This window comes from Erigeron canadensis, chromosome 7 (genome assembly GCF_010389155.1).
Source record: "Erigeron canadensis isolate Cc75 chromosome 7, C_canadensis_v1, whole genome shotgun sequence".
NCBI lineage: Eukaryota > Viridiplantae > Streptophyta > Magnoliopsida > Asterales > Asteraceae > Erigeron > Erigeron canadensis.
The window spans coordinates 7,203,685-7,226,672 of NC_057767.1; the positions used below are offsets into that span (position 1 = coordinate 7,203,685).

The 22,988-nt window shown below is 31.5% G+C and overlaps 1 protein-coding gene across 1 annotated transcript; it reads right to left on the minus strand.

The window, feature by feature from the left end:
* Window positions 1–15,003: 15,003 nt before the first annotated feature.
* LOC122608202 (protein SYM1-like) lies at window positions 15,004–19,248 on the minus strand. Its single transcript, XM_043781288.1, has 6 exons — window positions 19,107–19,248; window positions 18,872–18,985; window positions 17,361–17,589; window positions 15,933–16,057; window positions 15,664–15,855; window positions 15,004–15,147 (listed from the first exon to the last, which is right to left on the minus strand). Exons 1-5 carry the CDS (start codon window positions 19,113–19,115, stop codon window positions 15,772–15,774), a joined length of 561 nt encoding a protein of 186 aa, XP_043637223.1. The 5' UTR covers window positions 19,116–19,248; the 3' UTR covers window positions 15,004–15,147; window positions 15,664–15,771.
* Window positions 19,249–22,988: the final 3,740 nt, after the last annotated feature.

Consider the following 22,988-nt stretch of genomic DNA (forward strand, 5'->3'; position numbering starts at 1 on the left):
GATGGATGGTGGCGGCGATGATAGTAACGGGTGGTGTGGGCGGCAATGGTGGTGAATGTAAAAGTAATTGATGTTAAAGGAGATAGTGTAGTTATTTTAAGGCTTGAGGGATTTATATTTTCCATTAAGAGTATTACAGGTATATTAGGTAGACATATTTAAATTAAGAAAAATGATAAATCCTCCTAACTAAATAGCCTTATAATCCTCCTAAAACATTAAGAAGATGACATGCGGTATCCACTAATTTTCTTTCCTAATCTTGCCCCCTGATTTTTCCACATGTCATCATCTCATAGTTAGGAGGATTATTAAGCTATTTAGTTAGGAGGATTAATCATTTCCCATAAATTAACGAATAAAGAAGATGTGTATTTTAGGTATTTTAAAATCCTTGATTGAGATTTTTTTTAAAAAAGGTTGTTTCTTTATTATGTATTATAGATAAAGAATGAAATAAATATAAATATAAATTTAATATATGTCCAAAACCGTCGGTAAATGCCCAAAACCATGGAGAATTGAAAATTTGATCTTTGGTCTCCAAATCAACATTCTCTTCCCCAAAGCTCCAAAGAGGCCCAGGTGGTCACTTGATCTAAGACATTATGTAAAAACACATCAAAAATTTTTTTAAATGAAATATCGTTAAACAACGTATCCCTTTTTTTCATTATTAACATTATTTTTTTAAAAATCAAATCTAATTATATCTTTTGTATTCATTCAAACAATTGTTAATACTTCAAATTAATAAATAACCTAAAATTGTTATAATTAATTTGTATAAATGCTCTTCATAAAAATAGTATCACCGTATTATAATATAATTAACACTATGACACGGTTATATAAAAACCATGTCAAAATAATGGTTTTTTACACAGTTAAAAAACCGTGTAAAAAAAGTTAGGATCAGTTACACAACACTTTTACATGGTAAAAAACTAAAAACTGTAAAAAAAAAAGTATGTTTTTAATCGTTTAAGAAACCATGTTTTGTCGTAGCTAGTGTGTAGTGAATGATATATTATTGGTTAATAGTTAACTGACGTTTTGAGTTGTAATCATTTTTGTTACTATAAGTGCTTTTTGAAATGCTCAATGTGTTTTTTCCGAAATGCTTAGAAATTAAATGATACATTATTGGTTCATAGTTAATTGACGTTTGGAATCGCAATTATATGTACGTGTTATTATAGGTGTTTGTTGAAATGCAGAATGTGTTTTTTTCCAAAATACTTGGTAGATTTTGAATTTTTATTTAGATTTTATACTATCTTATGTGTGAAATTTTTTGGATTTGTATATAAAGAAACAAAAAAACACATATGTATTGTCATAATATATTTATACTTTTTATTTTATAATTTAGGTTATTGGCTTATTGCGCATATGAGAAAAAACTTAAACAATGTAATTATAATTACACCGTTTTAATCTTATCTTATATTTATATATTTCTAAGTCATATTTATTATTTATGTTACCCTGTCTATTGGAAGATTTAATGTAGTAAAACAATATTATGAAAAGTGATTCCATTCTCTAGAAAAGTTTAATTTTAAGAGCTTACATTTGCTTTACTCTCAAAACATTTGGTAACATATTTTTTGGTAACATATATACATGGAGTCAACGAATTACTACGAGTAATTTAATATCATGACTTTTATGTTCGTATCTATTTTTTATAGCTAGAGTGGGCTATTCCAACGTCATAATAACTAAATGGTTATTCTTATGTTTTAAGAATTGAACAGAATCGGCGATTTGAATAGTCTTCACTTTTTTAGTTCTCTATACATTTAAGGGATAGTGATATATATAATTAAGTTGTTTCTTAAGTAAAAAACCTAAAAAAAGAAATGGATTTCTCCCTTATGGGTTTGAGAGTTACTAGTTAGTATTCGAGATACTACAGTGTAATTCAATTGGGGCAGTATGCGTAGTTTAAATCATGCATGTCTGGGTTTCAACTCATGACTCTCGAAACCTCCCTAATATTCCACTCCTACAAATGTAGAAAGTGAGATTCGAACTCAGATAAATTTCTCCATTATCAAATACCTTACTAATAGGTCACCAAAAGTTGTTTTATGCAAAATAAGCAAATTTAAGAAGGCATATCTTGACAACCAACACGCCTTGTTACCTTTTGCATTTGATGTATTTGGTTTTCTCCCCTAAGGTCATTGGTTTACTTGAACGAGTGCATCGGGTCATGCACATGAACGCTATGACTCCACGATTTATTATTGTAATTTTTTCAAACGTTTTAGTTTTGTTGTAAAAGAAGAGTTAACGGCGCAACTTATTACTCAGTTGCCTTCCATTTCTATGTAAAAATAATTTTTTTTTTTCCGAAAAGAAAAACTTAATACACAAGTACACAACCATCCTAACAAAAAGCGCATATGTATTAACAGGTAATATAAAATTTAAGCATGAAGTTCATAACGAAATATCAATATTTAAAATTTTTTAAATTATAATGTTTTGTCTCTGTCTATCTGTATATTCGAGCTAAAATCTACTATAAGTACACGTTTGGTTACCTTTTTTCCTTTAGTAAGTTTATTTAGACCGTACCGGTCATTTATTAAGTTTGCGTTAAAACAACATTATTAAAGGTACATCATGTATTTACGCAGTATGCACCCCTTTTTTCTCAAGGTTATTTCAACAGCAGACCTATGTTTTACACTAATTTGATGCGTTTTTACTCTCTAATCTTTACTCTGAATGCAATGTAGTGCAATACACCACGTGTAACTCGGTTTTGATTCTAGTACAAATGCTAAAAACATGGGATTGGCGACGGCCCGAGTGGTGCAATGTTTAATAAAGACACAAAATTTTGTTGCCTCATCCATATATGATATATATGAATAAACAAAAAATGATATTATAAAATGTTATAAGCCTATTGGTACTGATTTTTTCTTTCGATTCTTAAACACACATGCTCGAACCTAGCATAACTAATGTGATTTTTTAATTAAATAATCTTTGCCTTTTGTTTCTAATAAAGTGTCAAAAATGTTTATCGTAATATTTTTTGTTTATTTATCATTATTATTCTATGTTTATTTTTAGTTTATCACTATAATGAGATGATTTTTTTTATCACTCTAAATAAACAAAAAGAGTATGAAGAATCTAGCTTATGTTTTAGAGATTGTTAAAATATAAGTCTATCTAAATATAGAACACAGTCTTTGAAAACCATGAAACGACCCTGGACCTACGCTCCTTTGGCCAATTCAATGTACAAAAGCGACGAGATCTAGATACTATCAGTTTTTAACGATATATACATCACTAGATGTTTTTTATTAGGGTTATATTGTACAACAAAATAAAACATAATTGATAGTGTATCGTCAAAATATGATAATGTACATATCACCTCCCTTTAATTTGACACCCCACCTACGTACCTCAAAGAGTAGGGTACATGCACCATTATGTCGACTATCAATATCTAGCTTGTATAAAACGTTTGCTTTGTTCTATGATAAGAAAGCTCACCATCTATGCGATGGATATATATAGTTGTTTTAAAATTATGGTGGTCAACTGCCGACAGGTCCTTATTTCCAAGTAGGGTACATTTGGAATTATATCACAAGGTACACATGTTTTATACCATAAGAGCACCCGGTCCCGAATGCGTCTTTTCAATACATTTCAATACACTGTTATATATTTATTTTTAAACTTTTAATTAATTACAAACACAATTATATTTTATAAGTTTTCACAAATTTATTATTTTCACAAATTTATTTATAATCAAACATTAATAATACTAATAATAATAATAATATTAAACTTAATTTAAAACATTAATGATACTAATAATAGTATGAATCACAATATTAATAATTATTATTTGCAGATAGTTTTAGAATATATATTAAACTATAGGGTTAAAAATGAAAATTAATAAAAAAAATAATGTATGTATATGTATATATATATCTATATAAATATTAAAACAGTAGGAATCCTAGCTTTTTAAAACCCTCTTTAATTTAAAACTATTTTTAAAATTTGCCACAAATGATTTTATCCTATGTGTCATCTCTATAACTTTCCACAATATTTATTTATTTATGCAATAAAAAATATTAAATATATATAGGTATGTAAAAAATAAAATTATGAAATTAATAAAATTGATTTTGTTTCCTAAAAACCAACATTAGTTTCATATATAGATTACATAATTGTGTCGACACATCACACCATTGTCATATTTTTTTTTAAAGTTGGTTTTTGATTTCATCTTCAAATTCTTTTCGACTTTTAATATGAAAAGTAATTGGGTTGTTAATTTTTATGTGCTTTATAAATCATTATATTTCTCAAAAAATTTATATGCTTTAATGTATTATTATATATTAGTTCATGTTCATTTTTATTCTTTTTACGTAGGTTATTTTAAATAGCCGCACATCGTGCGGGTAAAAGACCTATATATATATATATACATATAGATCCTCAAATGAGAACCAAATTAAAATAAGAACAAATGAGAACAAATCTAGGTTTTCTAATACTTGATCCTACGTTTACAAATTTTTATGGATTTTTAGTTTTAGAATATTGTCAAAAAAGGCATTATTGAGAGGGAAAAAAAAATATACACGTAAGAAGAAGAAAAAGGAAAAGCATTACGAATATAACTGTGCAATTAACCGTCTTTCATGTCCCATGACTCCATGTTATTTTCATACTATAATTTTACATTTAATTAATTAGCAAATTGTTTTTTACTTCTTTCACAATTGTGTTTTAATGTTTTAAGGTTAAATTACACTTTTCGTCCCTGAAGTTGACAGTTTTTGAACTTTTCGTCCCTAACGTTTTATTATTACAATTTTAACCTTAAAGTTGGCAGAAATTTTCAATTGACGTCCTTTGTCCAAACGGTGTTAAGTTTTAACCATTAAGTCTCACACGTGCAAAACACGTGAGGGACTGAAAGTGATAAATGTGAAAAGTTCAGGGACGAAAACTGAAATTTACTTTATCAATTGTCATCATCTTCATCTTCTCCGGTAGAGTGGCCAAAAAATTCACCGGAAAACTTAAAATGTCGATATCTCACTCGTTTCTGCGAATTAGACCACGAAACCACCACCAAACTTCTCAAATTAAATTACGCACGAATCCTAACCAAAAGATTTCAGATTCAACACTTGCCGGAAAACTTAAAATGATATCTTTTAGAAGTTGAATCTGAAATCTTTTAGAAGTTTGGTGGTGTTTTCGTGGTCTAATTCGAAGAAACAAGTGAGATATCGACATTTTAAGTTTTCCGGTGAATTTTCCGGCCACTCAGCCAGAGAAGATGAAGATGACGACAATTGATAAAGTAAATTTCAGTTTTCGTCCCCTAAACTTTTCACGTTTTTCACTTTCAGTCCCTCACGTGTTTTGCACGTGTGGGACTTAACGGCTGAAACTTAACACCGTTTGGCCAAAGGACGTCAATTGAAAATTTCTGTCAACTTTAAGGTTAAAATTGTAATAGAAAAACGTTAAGGACGAAAAGTGCAAAAGCTGCCAACTTCAGGGACGAAAAATATAATTTACCCATGTTTTAATAATATTATTATTTTTAAATTCTAATAAATCTTGTTTTATGGATAAATACAGATAGTTGAATTATAAATCCTTTTGTATTTTATGGATATCCAAAATTTGTTGCATCCATTTTTTATATATATATGAAACTTGGTGCATCCGTGTTTTATTATAGGAAATACGGTATATGTAAAGTTACTATTCTTATGATTTTTATCTATATATATAATTTAGTGCATCTATCATTATTTATGTGTATATAAAACCTTATGCATCCATTATTTATAATTATAATTTTGTGCATCCATAACTTCATAATTTATAAATTTGTGCATCCATAAATTTGATACATCCATCATTGTTTGTGTATGTAAAACCTTATGCATCTATAATTTATAGTTTATAATTTTATGCATCAATTATTTATAACTTATAATTTTGTGCATCCATAAATTTATTCTACAAATCTAAAGAGGATGAAACAACTAGTAATATAAATTTTGTTATTTAAAAACTTGATGGAAGTTTTTTGTTCCCTACGTACAAGGAACTCACAATAATATATGGTTACATTTTTAAATTTATAGAAAAATGAAAGTTTAATTTAAAAAATCCATCCCATGTTAAAATTCCTCTTTTACCCCTTGTTCTTACTATTCTTATTTTAAACTTATTTACATTGGAAAGTTACCCTATATATATATATATATATATATATGGGGATTGGAATATAAGGTTGTCGGGCATTAGGTGTGGAACACTCACATATTGTCTTTTTAATCCAAAAAAATCATGGGGGCTATGCATTTATTCATTAAACAAGAAATAATAAAATATTAGTATGTGGGGGGTTTCACACCTAAGCTTAAGTGTCGGACAATCTTATAATCCTTTTTCCCATATATATATATATATATATATATAATATAGGTAGTGTTGCATAACAATTGTCTTCAAACTCTTCCACCGGAAAAATTTAGCCGGAAAACGCAGTCGGAAAACACATACCCACACACACACACTCACACATACATATATACTATATAGTATATATCTATATATATTAGAGAAGAAAATTAAAAAAAATGGCAGCCAAGCTCCGTGGTAGCCACCACGAAACTCCCGAATACGGTTCCAATACAATCGAATACGGACGCCACCCAAAGGTGTGCTCCGTATTGGAAGAGCGATACGCTCAATACGTGAAGGCATTGGGGATGTTTTAATAAAGTAGGAGTACATTTTTTTCTATCAATAATCTATCTAATATACCTATAAGACCCTTAAATCCCAACCACTCATTTTTTTCTCTATCCTCAAATCTCAACCACTCATTTTTTTTCTCTCCTCCATAAATCATTTTATTCATTTAAGTTATTCAAAATCTTTTATCTCAAAAACCGTATATCGATAAATTATAAAAACTGTATGGGTGTTCTTAAAATTTCATGCTCTTTCATTAGAGATTTCATTCGATATACTTTCGACGAATTTCTAAATCCGAGTACGGAGCCCGTACGGATAAGGCATTTGGCTACCACACTCTATGACTTATCACCACCTATAACCTATATCACCCCTACCATCTCACCGCCGCAATGCGCGGCCACTTTCTCTCGTATATATATATATAGGGGTGAGATATTTTGGGACCACCTCTTACAGTGTAAGTTAACTTACACATGATTTTTCTGTGGGCCCGTCGCTGGAAAGTCTTAGTGTTTTTACAAAAAAGTCTTGTATATCGTAGTAGATGATGATGGTGGTGTGTAAGTTACGAAAATCAATGGTCATTTTTTGGACTTTTTTTAGTTGGTCTCAAATTATCTTTCCCCTATATATATATATATATATATATAAGTTGTAGTAAATTACATAAAAAGGTAAAAAAAAAAAAAAAAAAAAAAAAAAAAAAAGGTAATGGAGGGAACCTGATGAGCGTTCATTTTGTGATAAGTTTCTCCATCAAAAAGCCACATTTCAATGTCTAAAATGAGTTAATATTCAAGAATTATTGGTACTTAATAGATTCGATACATACGCAGGTTCACGTAAGATGCGAGTGAGGGTAAATGACATCAATCAACTCAACATGGAGGCCTATAAAGTTACAAAAAACAAGGAGGCGATACGGGAGTTAAACAAAGCAAATCGGAGAGCAGCAGGAGCTGCCAGTGCCACTGACCCATCAGCAGGAGAACCAGAGCTGTTGGAGCCCATCCTCAGCGTCGCTGGACAGCCCAGATCAGCAACCAACTTTTGCCTCTATTTAAGTCGAAGCAGCCCTCAAAACCCTAAAAGAGAGTTGATTCAGCAGCGCTAGCCGCCACCTACAAACCAGAGGTCGACTTTGCAGATTCCAAGGAGGTTTTGGAGCTTCTAACACCTTCTAATCTTCGTCTTTTACCTAGATCTATCTCTTTAATTTACTTTCAGTTGGTAAACAATGTTTTTCATCTTTTCAGACTTTGTTATTCCTTTAATAATGGTAGGCTAACAAGCTGAATACTTGTTTGGATTGATGCGATCATGTAGACGTTTATCTATTTACTTTATTTGTTAGATCTATTGGAGTGTGTTTTACTGTTTATTGTATATCCATGTTTTTCTAGTTCTTCATATTATTATCGGTTCTATATCTGCATGTATTGATTTAATTCTGATGATCGGTCTATAATCATACACTAGGATTAATACATAAAGATGGAAAACACTAGTCGGTCTATAACTAGACGTAAAAGGTGATTCACTTATAACTGAGGGATCCAGAACTATAGTATTTAGGACGAATAGAACATGAAGCTTAACAATGTCAGACGCGATCCAGTGACATGGAAACGTGCACTGTGGTCACCAGAGGGAATTATTATCAGGTCACGGCTTAAGAGCCGGGTATACTAAAAAATGAATTAATAACACAAACTTAAGTAATTAATGCTTAAACAATGAATCTAACGAGAATTTGTTTAAAGAGTAGTGTGAGTCTAGGGACAACACTAGTTACTTAGGCAAAGTGAATCTAACGAGGACCTGAGCGGTGATTAAGTTTTCAACAGTCTAGCAAATAGGTAGAATGATATTTGGTAGTGTCATGTGTAAGTGCACTTTTCTGTGACATTTAGCAATCTAGATATGTTATCATTTCGTTTATCGAGTCTGTAATTGGACATTGGATATGGACATTATTTTTGGACATTAATGTTTATTTACATGTTTATCTAATGTTGGTACATGATATATATATGCTAAGTGTTTTCATTAGAACCTAGACCATACGAGGGTTTCTCATATGAGGCTTGCTGATTAGAGGCTCCTCATTAGAACCTCGTATGTGTGAGGGTCTTTTCACGTGAAGGCCTAGCGGGCTTCACATGTTGAGGATCGTTTGAGGCCCAGCCCAAAAGAGGCTCGTGCCGCACCCTATATATATGAAACCCTAGTTCGTGTTTCATAACTACTTTTGCTATTCTGATTGACTCATATAGCCAAAACTCTGTGATGTGTGAAATCTAGTTATAAAATTTATAAACATGAATTACGAAAAGACTGACTACAACACACCTACAGGCAGTGAACCTGATCGCATGCAGTATAGTAAATTCGAAGTCAATCACAAGGACTTAGTAAGCAATTTTTAAAAGAAAGTAATTCAGAAAGAAAAGGGGTTTTATGGCCGAATTGCCACATTGCAAATAGTTAGTAAAAGAGTTAGTAATCCCTCAAGATTAATCGAAAAGAGGAGTTGTTGTGTTAAACAATAATTTAAAGGCCACCAATCTTGATTTCGCTTAACAACATGTTCGGATTGCACATAAAATGAAGTTCAAATCCAGTTTAGTTGATTGAATAACCAAGACTCAAATTAAGCACCAACCGTTAACTCATATATTCCTATTATCATTGAATGATTATCTACCGTACCCGTCATTGATCCAACATGTTTGTACCCAAACAATTGAAATAAAATATATGCGAACAATAATTACCATTAGAGACACATATAAATCACCAACCAATTCAAGATAAATTATAAGGAAGAAATATGCTAAGATCCTGATATAACGTTAAATGAAATCAACATTGAATTATAAAAATTGTGCAATTCTTACATATTGTCTCACTCCGTCAAGATGGATCATAAAGTGATTAGCCAATCATATTGAAATAAGAATAACAAATCAAATAGAAAGAATTCATTGTTACTGAATGATGATAAATGAAAACAATGAACGTAATAAATCCAATCGTAGTATTAATCTTCAAAGGTGCAAGAACAGATGGAATAGGGTTTATGGAATTATTTGCAGGCTATTTATATTTTTCCAAAAAATATCAAAATTTCCGTCCGGCATTGTGGCACAGTGTACATACTGCGGCGCAGTGTAGCTGTTCACTGCTTTGACTCGCTGACTTTTGTTGACCTTGTAGCTGAATGAACTGATGGGACTGCGGCACAGTGTATCTCACTGCGGCGCAATGAGATTCTCGAACCTTTGACTACTGCGCAGTCAGGTAACTGTGGAACAGTAATCTTTAACAATTCCACTGTGGCACAGTTAAGTGTTGTACAACTTAAAACTTCATCTTCATGTCTTGTAAATCTTTCGTAACCGCTCATATCACTTCAAAATGTCGTTTTCTCCAGAAATCATGCTTAAGTACCTGTTAATATCCTGGAACACTAACGAGTACCATAAACGCACCAAAATGTACAAAAACGACTCGAAAAGCACTTAAAAACATCTAATACATCCATGGGAAATTGGTATAAAATATGACACATCACTCTATCAATTTCGTTTCTCATAGCTTTAGGGAAGACTACCACGTGGTAGTGATCCAAAAAGCAATGCCGTACACAGAAACCGTGATAGTAATATCAAATAGGTTATCTTGGAGGATTCCGCACTCCAACATAATTATAGCAATCCTATGACGATCTAGTTACCAGAGGACTTACATCATGAGATCTGAGATGCCAAACAAGTATTTTAATTTTATTAGTGTTATTTGCTTTTTCAAATCTTTTTAAGACTAAGCCTCTCACTGAATAAGCAGTTGCGACTTCTATTTACTTTTCAGTTTTTAATTAGCTTAATAGGAAATCGTGACAACCCCCAACTGCTAAAATTACACATATTATGAGATTCAGTAGTGCAACGCGTCCGTGCGAACGATCCTGTACTTATCATTTACTATACTACATCAGATCGGGTCCCCTACCCGAAATTGTGTGGTTATTTTGAGATATTTACTTGTACAACATTTTTTTATAAATTTAAACACTAAATTAAAACCACCCATCAGAACCCTAGCTCCGGTACCACAATTGGATACCCATCAACTCACCCTGTATGAAATTCATATAAAAAGTATAGTTTATATATTGTATACTTTTTTGGCTATATATATACATATGTTGTTTATATATTGTATACTTTTTTTGTTTATATTTGTCTATATATATAGTTTAATAATATAATGTCTTTGTTTTTTATAGATCGACAACGAGTTATCGACATTCCATCGCCAAGACCACCATCTCCCAGGCCTCTTTCCCCTGATGTTGAAGTTGTACAAGAAACCCAACCCGAAAACGATGTCGGCGGTTCAAGGCAAAAAAAAAAGTGTCCACACAAAAAGAAAGCGCCTGACAAACCAAGGTTGAAAACACCGTCGATTCCATGGCCAAAGGAGGAAGAAATGCCTTTATGCACGACTTGGCTCTCGGTTATCGAAGAAGGTATATATTTTCATATAATTCGGTTATATATATATGTATATATATATTTCAGATTGTTATTTTTTAAAATTTTTGATTACTATATATATATATATTAGGGGTGAGTATGGATCGGTTTGGTTCGGTTTTTGCCTAAAACCAAAACCAAAACCGATCCATTCGGTTTTTAGAAAACCAAAACCATTGGATTTGGTTTTTTTTGGGTTCGGTTTCTCGGTTTTCCGGTTCGGTTTCGGGTTTTTTTTTGGTTTTTTTAATAAATTTTGTTTTTTAAGTTTTTTTTAAATATTATGTTATAAATTTAACTTTCAATTGTTAAGAAAAAAAATATGATATAAAAATTCAAATACAGAGAAGCTTTTTATTAAGTAATTATATTTTTTAGGTGTTAAAATTTGTATAACTTGTATAAAACGAATTGTTTTTACTGCACGTTTTTATTAAAAATATACAATTTGTATAGATTTGTACAATAAAAAGATTAAATTATTAATATATTTATAAACTATAAGTAATAAATATAAATGTAATATGATATAAAAATAAAATAAATTAAAATATATTTAGTTCGGTTCGGTTTGGTTTTGATCGGTTTTTTTTGGCATATGAAACCGAAAACCGAACCGATCCATTCGGTTTTTAGAAAACGAAAACCAAACCAATGGATTTCGTTCGGTTTTTGGTTTTTTCGTTTTGGTTTTGTCGGTTTTTTTCGGTTTTTGGTTTTGCGGTTCGGTTTTTGCTCACCCCTAATATATATATATATATATATTGGATTGTATTTTTTTAAAAACTTTCAATTTATACATATATAAACTAATAAGCATATTCGTTTTTTTAGCTAACTTTTGAAAAGGAAAAGACGTATTGGTCGAGCATAACGGACGCTTGGCTCACAATTACAAAGAAGCCGAAAGATTATCGTGACTCCGAAGGTGTTAGTGCAAAATGGAGGAAGATGTGTCCATTAATCCAAAACTTCAATCAAATCTACACCCGTTTCACCAACACGAACAAATCATCAAAGAGGTGCAAGTGATGCAGACGTGGATAAGAGAGCTCTCGCCGAGTTTCATGAGACTTACAAGACTCATTTTAAGTATTTGGAGATTGGGATAAGTTGAGATATAGTTTGAAGTTTTATTATGTGACCAAGAAAGATTTTAGGGCAACTTGTGGAGAACCGACCACAAAAAGGTTGAAAACATCATTATCCACCGAACCACAAAGTCAAGGTATAAATTTTAGTCCATTTTTTTTTAATTCGACTTGTATTTGTTTTTTTTTTCTTTTTTTTTTTTAATTTCGGTCCTTCAATTTTTAAATTGCTAACTTGTTTTTGTTCCAAGAGCGTGCGCCCGGGAGAGCCGCGCATGGGGGGTCGTTGAGTTCGTCCGGCAAGAGAAAAGGGGTGGCTAGGTACTCGGACACATTTGATAGTCTCTTGGTGAAGTTGGATGGGTTGTTTGAGGCGAATAAGGAGCGTGCGGATATTGGCAAGAAAAAGATGGAGTTGGAGGAAAAGAAACTTCACACAAAAAATGACCAAATCAAGCTAGCAGAGTTGAAAGGGTTGACCACCGACTATAGTCATCTTGGTGAACCCGAAAGGTCAATCATGGAGAAGGCGTAACGAGACATTAGGGAGAAATATCATTATATGTAGGTTGTTATGTTTTAATCTCGTGTTATGTTGTTTTTTGTGTAGTTTGTTTTGTTGTCTTTTTATATTTCTATGAACTATGTTATGTTGTCTTATGAACTATGTTGTTTAATTTAGTTGTGTGGTTTGTTTTATGTAGTTTAGTGATATAAGTTTTATATAATTTAGTGGAAGTTGTTGTGTAAAAAGTTTTAAAAAAAAAAAAGTAAAAAAAAAAAAGAAAGAAAAGGTGACACTTGGCAAAAGTTCCCCACTTACAAGGTAGCCTCACTCCCCCATTTTGAAGGGGCTGCCCACTTGATGACATGACGTCATATGTCGCAAGTCCCATCCTCCATGAGTAGGCTCACTCCTTCCAGCCTAACATCCTCTACATAAAAAACCATTCATCTTGAGCAATTACATGGCAGCCCATTTTATATCCACATTCATCATTTTATTTTTAATCGGATATTTAATTTAATTTAGGGTTTGGGCATATCACTCTGTTTTAGTGTTTTATTTCCACAACAAGAAGTTAAAGATTATTATCAGCTACATTTGATGTTTCCACATATAAATCAGTACCAACATGCATGTCGTCACGTAATTTACTTACTAAGCATCTTTAGATGTAGATATTCGATTTCATGCGGTACCATACCGAAAACACTGGTAGTGATACTGGTACCGCTTTTTTGTTGTCGAAAACATTTATCATCGTACTATGATGTTATTAACTCATTAGTTTAGAGGTCCACTTTTTTTATTTTTGAGCCAGGGCCCGAATTCTTTTTACATTTTTGAAGACTACACTGATTGGCATGTAATGAAAGAAAATTAGTGTTTGGGCTTGCGTTACGAAGTCATTATCTGATTATTACGTTTGTAAAACGAAAATAATCTAAAAAAGCGTTTGTGTGAAAAAGTGATTATTTGTTAAGAAAACGCAGTTTTGGAGAAGCATGTATATACATGCTACGCATAATTTATTTTGACAACTCAAAATTTGTTTTGTAATTACAAATAGCAAACACCCCCCTAAATATCGACTTATAAGACCGAAAGGTCCATCTAAACGATTAATTGCGTAAAAAGAAAATTTAAGAAAACTAATCGATCAGGAAAAATGTCATATGGATCAAATATCCAAATTATATTGAGTGTATAATACGTCGTTAACAAATGAGTGTAGTCCTTGCACCTACATACCTCAAGAGCAGGGTACAGTACACCATGTATAACTGACCATCATATATCTTATCTAGCCACGTAAAACGTTTGCTTTGTTCTATGATAAAAAGCTCACCATATATGTGATGGCTATTTGATCTAAAATTATGGTGGTCAACCCCCGACAAATCCTTGTTTCCAGGTAAGTTATATTTGGAATTACGCGAGTAAAAGAATCGTTTGACAAACCAATCTCGTACCTCACAAGCAGGGTACCATATCACACATCTGGCCGTGTCATATGTTTGCTTTATTCTATGATAACAGTCGGCATATATATGTGATGGATATTAGATTTAAAATTATGGTTGTCGAGCTCTAACAAGTCCTTGTTTCCAGGAAGAAGACATTTGAAATTACATATGAAAATTAAGTACTTTGTCATAACTCATAATACACTAGCCAGGTAATGATCAACATAATAAGGTTGACGTGTAGAATTGGCAACGGGGCAGGTATTGTCGGGGATCTTGATCTCCATCCCCATCCCCAGTTTCCCCTTGTAATCCCCGTCCCCGTCCCTGTTCCCATCCCCGTCGGGGATATAAATTACATTCTCATACCCGTCCCCGAGATATAAATTCATCGGGTACGGGAATTGACGTGGTTATTTTAATTTACAAAACATTCATGCATGTAATAACAATAAAACACTACTGTCGCCATAATCAAATTTCCCCCAGAATTCATATGTTCAAAAGGTGTGACCTTTTTGTAATCGGTTTGAACAAAGAATGTATGATCTAACTGCCTGCATTTGGCCATTTTTCATGCCCAAGAAGACAGCTAGAATATATATTTTATTAGTATGGTAATCAAGTTCACAAACATTTCCATTCTACAATAATATGAAGAGCCTGCTACACTGTAAATAACTCTCAACCACTATTTGCCGTTTTTATTGTCATGTATTTCTCGAAATTCCATCCACCTGTACATTCATTAAGGAGATATTAACTTGAGGAAAGAACAAAATTAAGATGACAAAAAAGCAAAAATAACAAAGATTAAACCATACATAGTTCCATAAGTTTTTGCAGTCTTAGGGTTTCGACTAAAGCAAAAGGATGGAAGACAATAAGTCTAAAACTTTGGCATATAATGATAGAAATTTTAATATCGACCAGTTTCAGTTTCTTATCGAAAGGTTGATCTAAAGGGTCAAATGCGTTAAAAGAAAGAAAACTGGAAGCTAAAAAAGAAAAAGGTCATATGGTTCAGATATTAACTAAATTATATTTGAAGTGTCTAATACCTCGTTAATAAATGATTTAAGAAAACTTTAAATCAAATATTGACACACTAGCTATATATAAACAGATTAAACTTTTGGGACAAAAACAATTTCGAGTAAATCTGACATGATCCATACCGTTATGACATGTTACAAGTGTCTGACCCGCCCAATTTGCCCAGTGAGATATATTGTTTGCTGTCAAATATATACCTGCACCCTTGACGTTTTATGCTGCCTCCCGCCTCCAAACAATACGAAATCCCATGAGTTAGGAAGACAGCGTATGGTTGATAGAAGACGATATAACACTACGATTTTTTAGTTTATAGTTGCTTTTTCTAAACTTGCCATGTATGTCAGGTATATAGTCCACATAAATGAAAACGAACTATTCATTAATGGCTGCAAGTATAAAACACATTTATATTAAATGAGGTAATTTAAATTAGAAATAAAATAAACAAGATGAATACACAAACCTGCAAATGAACAGGGATGATTTTATAAGTGAAGAAGTCACAGACCGGCCAATACATAAGACCGCCAGTCAAAGTTGGCAAAAGATCTCTCTTTAACCGTAAAGAGATCTCGCTACCGCTTTCACCTGGATTTGGCACCACAGTAAATACTTCAAAAGTTACAACAAAGAAAGAGCAAGTAGCTTAATTACTTTTCTACCCAGCAGATATTGAATTTGAAAACTATTAAGAACTTCTCAAGTAAACTGATATCGCAAGTAATCTAGTTCTGCATAATTCCTACTGTGTAGAAAACTTTGTTTGGCAAATTCCAAAGCACGAATTACTTTTGGCAGATAATTGTTATCGCTACTTGTAGATACTAATCATTGTGATAAAAGGTGGTGATTTTTACCAATTTACTTATGAATGGGCGGAATTGGTCGGGGTTTTATGTCAACTAGATTCAGTAAATGCAACAAAAAGGAGTATGAGCCAAATGAGTTGAACAGGCCAACAAGCTGAAATTGTGCAATTGTATTTTTGTTGCAATCAACATCGTTAAACATTTAAATCTTAAGTTATTAATTATAATCAATGCATTAGTTACTTATTACTAAAATTTATAGAAAACAAACTAAGTGTTTGTGGTTGACCAGACCTGTTTGAACCCATAATCAAGAAAAATATATTTAGGCCCTATGCCATTTTGGATTGTAGCTCACAGTTCTAATGGTGATCCACAAGATTCCAAAAGGTGTTCAACTAGTAAGAGGCTACCCAATACCACCCGTTCTCCTCTCGTCCGCCATGGACAGACGAGTTCACACCATTGGGTGGGACACGTCCATGGCTCGTTCGCAGGTCTCGTCCGTCTCACTCATTCCCCCAAGGACGAATTGTAATTGCGTGTTTTTTTTTTTCTCTCAGAGATATGTATATTTATATATAAATACATAAATAGATAGATAAATATATGTGCGTTTGTGTGTTTTACAAGTCTGAAAGTTGGGGTGTTTTTTTTCCGGCGGTCGGAATCACACGAAGAAGAAGATGAAGTTAACAAAAATGATGATAAAAGTTGGGACAATGAATATGGACGGAAAGGTACATTTTAGTTTTAGTTGGTTAAATTATTATTGTTGATTATAAACAAGATTTTTTTTATGTTTATTATTATTGTTATTATTATATTATGGAGGGTTAAAAGTGTATAGTCTAGATAAAAGGGTAGAGTTAAATAATTGGTGGGTCCAAGACTAGTCCTTGAGGGATGAGTGTATTGGGTAAGTTTTGGGGGATTAGTCCTTGGAGTGTTTTTTGCTGATGTGGCGCTAACAGGGACGAGTGGTGAGTATTGCGTAGCCTCTAATTAAACATCTATATAGTTAATATAGTTAAGTTAAGTGACTGTTTACAAGTTGCAACTTCCGTGTAATCTTTCCATACCTTGTAGAAATGCATTATAAGTGAAAAAAACAGCGGTGCAGGAAGGCCCGTAAAAGATCTGCCCCACAATTAGCTTCTTCAAGGTTGTAGTCATGTCTCGTTTTGGTAGGATCCTCCCCAAGAAATTAAACCAGGCATGCTGGGCTGGCCCTAAAAAAAACAGCCCGAACATTGCTATGCGAAATGTTCTTATCAAATCTAAGGAATATGACGCTCCCATGTTCATATTCTGATGAACAAGTGTTATCAGAATTAGTTGATAATCAAATTAAACACAACTTATAGAAAAAGATATACAATTTGTGCACCTTATATTAAGTTAACCACAAGTAAAACCTAACCCCTGATTTTTGTGTACCAAAACGTTATGTTATGAAATGTACCTTTTCTGAGTTCTTAGGAAAACTTCAGTAGAAACATAGGAAGTGTAGGAAGGATTATGCACCCATTTTTTACACTATAATGTGCGACTTCAAAAAGGTAAAAATAATGGCAAATCCAAAAATTTTGGAGAAGTGGTATACGATTCAAATTGATTTGTAAAACCCGTAAGTCAATAAGAGAGCTAGCATAAGTAGTATAAACAGATTTGGCAAACCTGGTCCATACCCAAAGCTGAAGACCGGATTTGGCCAGTTAGTGCATGACTTTCTAAATCCCTACTTTTCCAACCCGGCCTTTTACATGTCACACATGCACTGGTTGTGAAGGACGGAAATTTTGACTGGTCTAAAGGCCGTGTTTCCAAAATCCATCCCTTCCAGTAACATGCTTTGGTCAAATAATTTGGTCGTTGACGGTTTGAATGAACGAGGTGTGTGTTAGGCTTTACAAATTATGGGAATGCCCAGGTTACCCAAGTTGGGTCGGTATGGACCAGGTCTCCCACACTTATATACATATTTGTGACTACTACGGTGAAGATTGAACCCTCTATACTTCCAAATTACCCCTTTTTCTTAACCAGATAAGCTACACATAATAGAGAGGCATTACTTATCTCAACTTTTACACCATTAAATTTTAAAAATATATATAGATGCATCCAACTTATACACGAGTACATATTTGGGGAAATGATCCGTGCATAAAGCAATATGCAACTTCACAGCATAAAACCACACGCGGGCGATTCAATTTACCAATTTACATTAATAAAACCTCGTTCGATATTATGTTGACAAGTTGCATACTACTAGAGGCATATGGATCATTTTAAAAAATGTACCAATATTAAGTTCTAAACAGCTAAACTCCATGCCCAATATAACAGATACTGACTTTCAGGTGTCAAATGAACAACTTTCTAATTTTAGAAACAGACAGAAATTGATTACTACTTTTTAAAAATCCACATTCACATGATCACATCCCTACATTCAACTATACAAAACATATTATAACTTTTTAAGCTTAAAAACTTTATAAAAAATACACACACATAAATACCAAAAATCAAGGCTTAATTTAAAATTAAAAATAATAAAAGATCAAAAGTTGATGCAATTTACCTGTGTAGTTAAATCAGCAGCTCCATAGATCAATCCAGCAGAAATGCTCTTTGTTATGACGGGCCGGATTTCAAGCATTCTCAAATACCAAGAAAGAAACCCCATTTTCATGATCTAAAAATAATAAAAAAGATTAGATTTTGATTATGAATTTGAATACTATTTAATCTAAGATTAAAAGGGGTTTTAGTATGAGTGATTTTCAAGATTCTTGTGAAAGAAATATGGAAATTACTTTTTGCATTTTAAAGAAATCGATATTGGTGTGTGTGTGTGTGAAAAATGGTGTTTCTTGTGTATGGTTTTTTAGTTTGTAGTTTTACTAGTAGTGTGACTTTCATGTTTTTGAAGAAGAAATGAATGTATATCGATTTCGTTTTTTTTTTTTTTTTGAAATTGTTTTAATGAATGTGTTTGGTTGAACGGGTAACTTGCGTGACATATAGGATTTTGGTTTTCCACATTTTGTTGTCATCAGTGGCTACTTTGACTGATCTCTAACTTACCGTTTTTTTTTTTTTCCTGTACCAGCTAATATTTTATCCACTCTCCTACTCTTTTTTCTCTTTTCTTTATTCTAACTTTATCTTAGATACCTTTATCGTTGTTAAATAAGATGTTAAATTGTTTTAATTTATGGAATAAAATTTGAAGTTGTTGGTAGTTCAACAATTATACGATATATTACATTTAAGGTAGAAAATAAGTTTAATACTATTGCATCTAGCTTTCTCTGAAAGTAGATATATCATTTATGGGAAAATGATTTATGCAGCTAATTGCAGGTATAGTTCTTAAAAAAAATTACATCTTAATCTTTTTAAATTATATACAACCCCCCCCCCCCCCTCTGCTGATAGTCAAAATGGTTGCAATCTACTGCAGTTATGCTAACCCCATCATTTTTAAACGATAAATGTTGATTTGTGTTAAGCCTAAATAATATGGCAAGAATCCAACATTTTTTTCATTTCAAAATATCTTAACCATCAAGCTCATGCTTTCAAGCAATCTTCCTAACCATGAAACTCATGATGGGGAACACAAACACAAACAATAAATTTTGGGTCATTTTCAATTAGTTAGATTTATCCATATTATTTTCAGGACTAAAGATATATTATTACCTATTTAAAAACTTTTCGTGTGAATAGTAATTTTATATAGATTTTACCGCTTAAAGCAAGGTTAAAACAAAGTTTCAATTGGGATGAGTGGCAAAAGTCTGTTCCTTTCATAGCCAAAACCTGGGTGTGATTCCCAATGGATATTTTTGTTTTTAAAAAGATTTATTTAGAATTTAGGTGGGCTTGGTTGGTGACCCCATGCATTACTTTTTTTATTTGAATGTCTACCTTAAAGTTCATTATAATATGTAAAATTTTTATTTTTTCACACGATTTTAGCTAATCCATTTCATTTTTTTTTTCTTTTTTGAATCTGAATTAGAAACAAATTTAATATTATAAATAGTAAATTTTATCATTGTTTCAGTGTTTTTTTTCCTTCATATTTTTATGTTTTTTTTTTCCCACATGATTTTAGCTAACCTTTGCATTTTATTAGCTTTTTGATTTGTACAATATGTTTCACTTATGATACATAATGACTTTTTTGTATATTAGTATCTAAAAGTTTCTTAAGCGGTTTATCTAAATAAGAAAACATCCAATATTTCTTATCCTCGGTCAACTGCGTTAGGTTCTTACATGTATTAGTACAAAAAATTCGCAAGAAAACAGTTAATGTTTGTTATCCCCGTCCATTGGCCGGGTATAATACTAGTTTATGTTAAATTGCTATCTTAACTAGACTATCATGATATTTGGAAGGATCAAAACATATGATAAGAAAAGAATGATAGTGGATTACAATTTTCATATTCGGTGATAGGCAAAGAATCATAGTGGATTACAAATTTCATATTTGGTAAACTTAGAAAGATTATTAAGCTAAATGCCTAAGTCGTTAGAAAAATGATTTAGAGGGTGTTTGGAGTTGAGTTTAGAGATAGATTTTTTAATTATTGCGTTTGGAAATCGTAAATAATCTGTTTTTAGTGTTTGGTAAACAAGTTTCAAAATTTGATTATTTGCGTTCCGGATGTCACAAAACGTACTTCTTGAAAAGCATCTCCCTTCCACTGCATGTAAACGCCGTTATTAAAACCTAGTTTTCCATTTGATCTTTTACATTAATATCATTAAAGCCTTCTATATATTGTCCTCTAAATAAGATATTATAAGATGTAGATATTGTTGTGCAGGCTTTGTATTTTTTTTATTTAATTTCTTTAATTATCGATCTACGTCACTTATGAAATTTGGTAATGTTATTTGGTTTTCTGTGATTTATTTATTAAAGTATAAACAATTATTTTCATTATATCATCCAAGTATTCAGATACACTATCAAACAATATTTTTAAAGTTTTTTTCTTTATTAAACATCAAAAGTTTCATCAGGTTTAAGCCTCGTTATATATACATATCTTAATCGTAAATACAGTTTCATAATAACCATTTTATTAATGTCTTTTTTTGTCCTTTTACTTGTGTACTCTTTGAAGTATATATATTTGCCAAACACTTGAGTTAATTATTTGATTATTGTGATATCAAACAACATAATCAAATCCAAACATTATTTTTTTAGTAGCACGTTTTGTCAAAGTAAATTATCTGATTCTGATTATCCAAAACACAATCTATTTTTAAAAAACAATCGCAAACACCCCCTTAGTTTTCTATCTTAGCAACAAATTTAAGTGGTTATTCGACTAGTTAAAAAATTCTTTGCTACTATCGAATAAAAGTATTAGTTAACTTTCTATTTTAATGATAAAGATGCTTACCAAAGAGGAGGTTGAATGTTTACCAAATAAAAGACTTGTAAACAATTTAAATATTGTTGATGTGCAAGTGTCATTCATGTTTTGATTTGGTGGTTTAGGCCATCTAGAACCAAAATCTGGTTTTTTTTTTTTTTTTTTTTTTTTTTTTTTTTTTTTTTTATCATTTTTCAACTTTTTACTATTATGTCATCATTAACTTTTGTATATTAAACTATATATCTTTGATCATTTAGTTTTAAATCTAGTTTCAAGCCTACATTTTCTAACTTAAAAAAAAAAAAAACATTTTATACCACTTTTAAACCCCAAAAAATGGCACCAAAGCCCCAATGGTTTTGAATTATTTTTTTTTTAAAGATCGAGTTAATAGTAGCAGTTAGCATTCGAAATACCACAGTGACATCCACTTAGACAGTATATGGAGCTTGAATAACGCATGCCTTGGATAAAACTCAGGACTTTTGAAAACCTTTCCTAATATCCACTCTTACAAGTGTATGAAATGAGATTCAAACTCTGGTGGATTTTCTCAAAGTTAATGACTTTACCAAAGTCACCAACCCATTAGCAAAATTTATAATCAATTGAATTTGCGAAATCTAGTTTCTTTTAAATTAGACATACATTAAATATTAATATTTTTCATGCCTCGTTCATAATCAAATTAAATACTGTTGATATTGATTTATTTCAAATGTTAAAAAATTGTTAGTTCCTTACCAAAAACATAAGACATCTCACCTCTGTCTTATGTCTCCTAAAACAGACGTGCTCAGTTGTCGTTAGAGGTAATAATCGAGTCGAGCTGTTCTCGAGCTACTCGAACTCTTTTAAGCTCAAGCCAAGGTATTGAACTCAAATGGTTAAATGAACAAGTTTTAATTAATCAACTTATTTCATATACCTAAAAATTGGATTAAGATCCTTTAAAGTTATTATTAACTTTATAGGTGAAGTTGAGAGTATCTTGACCTTTAGATTAAAATAAAAGGTTAAGATTCAAAGTTGAAATTTGAATCCTGACCCTTGATTTTAATCCAAAGATCAAAATCATTAACTTTACCTTAAAAGTTAATAATAATTTTAGAGGATCTCAATCCTTAAAAATCAACCTAATAATAACGAATATGATTAAAAAAAAAAGGTTAGTGAAGTTCATATATCAAATTTTGAAGATTTTAACTTAATTTTTAGACATATAAGTTTGATTGAATAATATTTTCTTATTATTTTAGTTACATAGGTTAATTTACTCGTGTTACT

Excerpts from the sequence above, each read along its gene's own strand:
- LOC122608202 (XM_043781288.1), bottom strand. Across the intron at positions 17,590-18,871 it reads CTGCTGATTTAACTACACAG|AATATGAACATGGGAGCGTC; the intron begins GTAAATTGCATC and ends CTTGTTCATCAG. Across the intron at positions 15,856-15,932 it reads TCATCCCTGTTCATTTGCAG|CCATTAATGAATAGTTCGTT; the intron begins GTTTGTGTATTC and ends TTATACTTGCAG.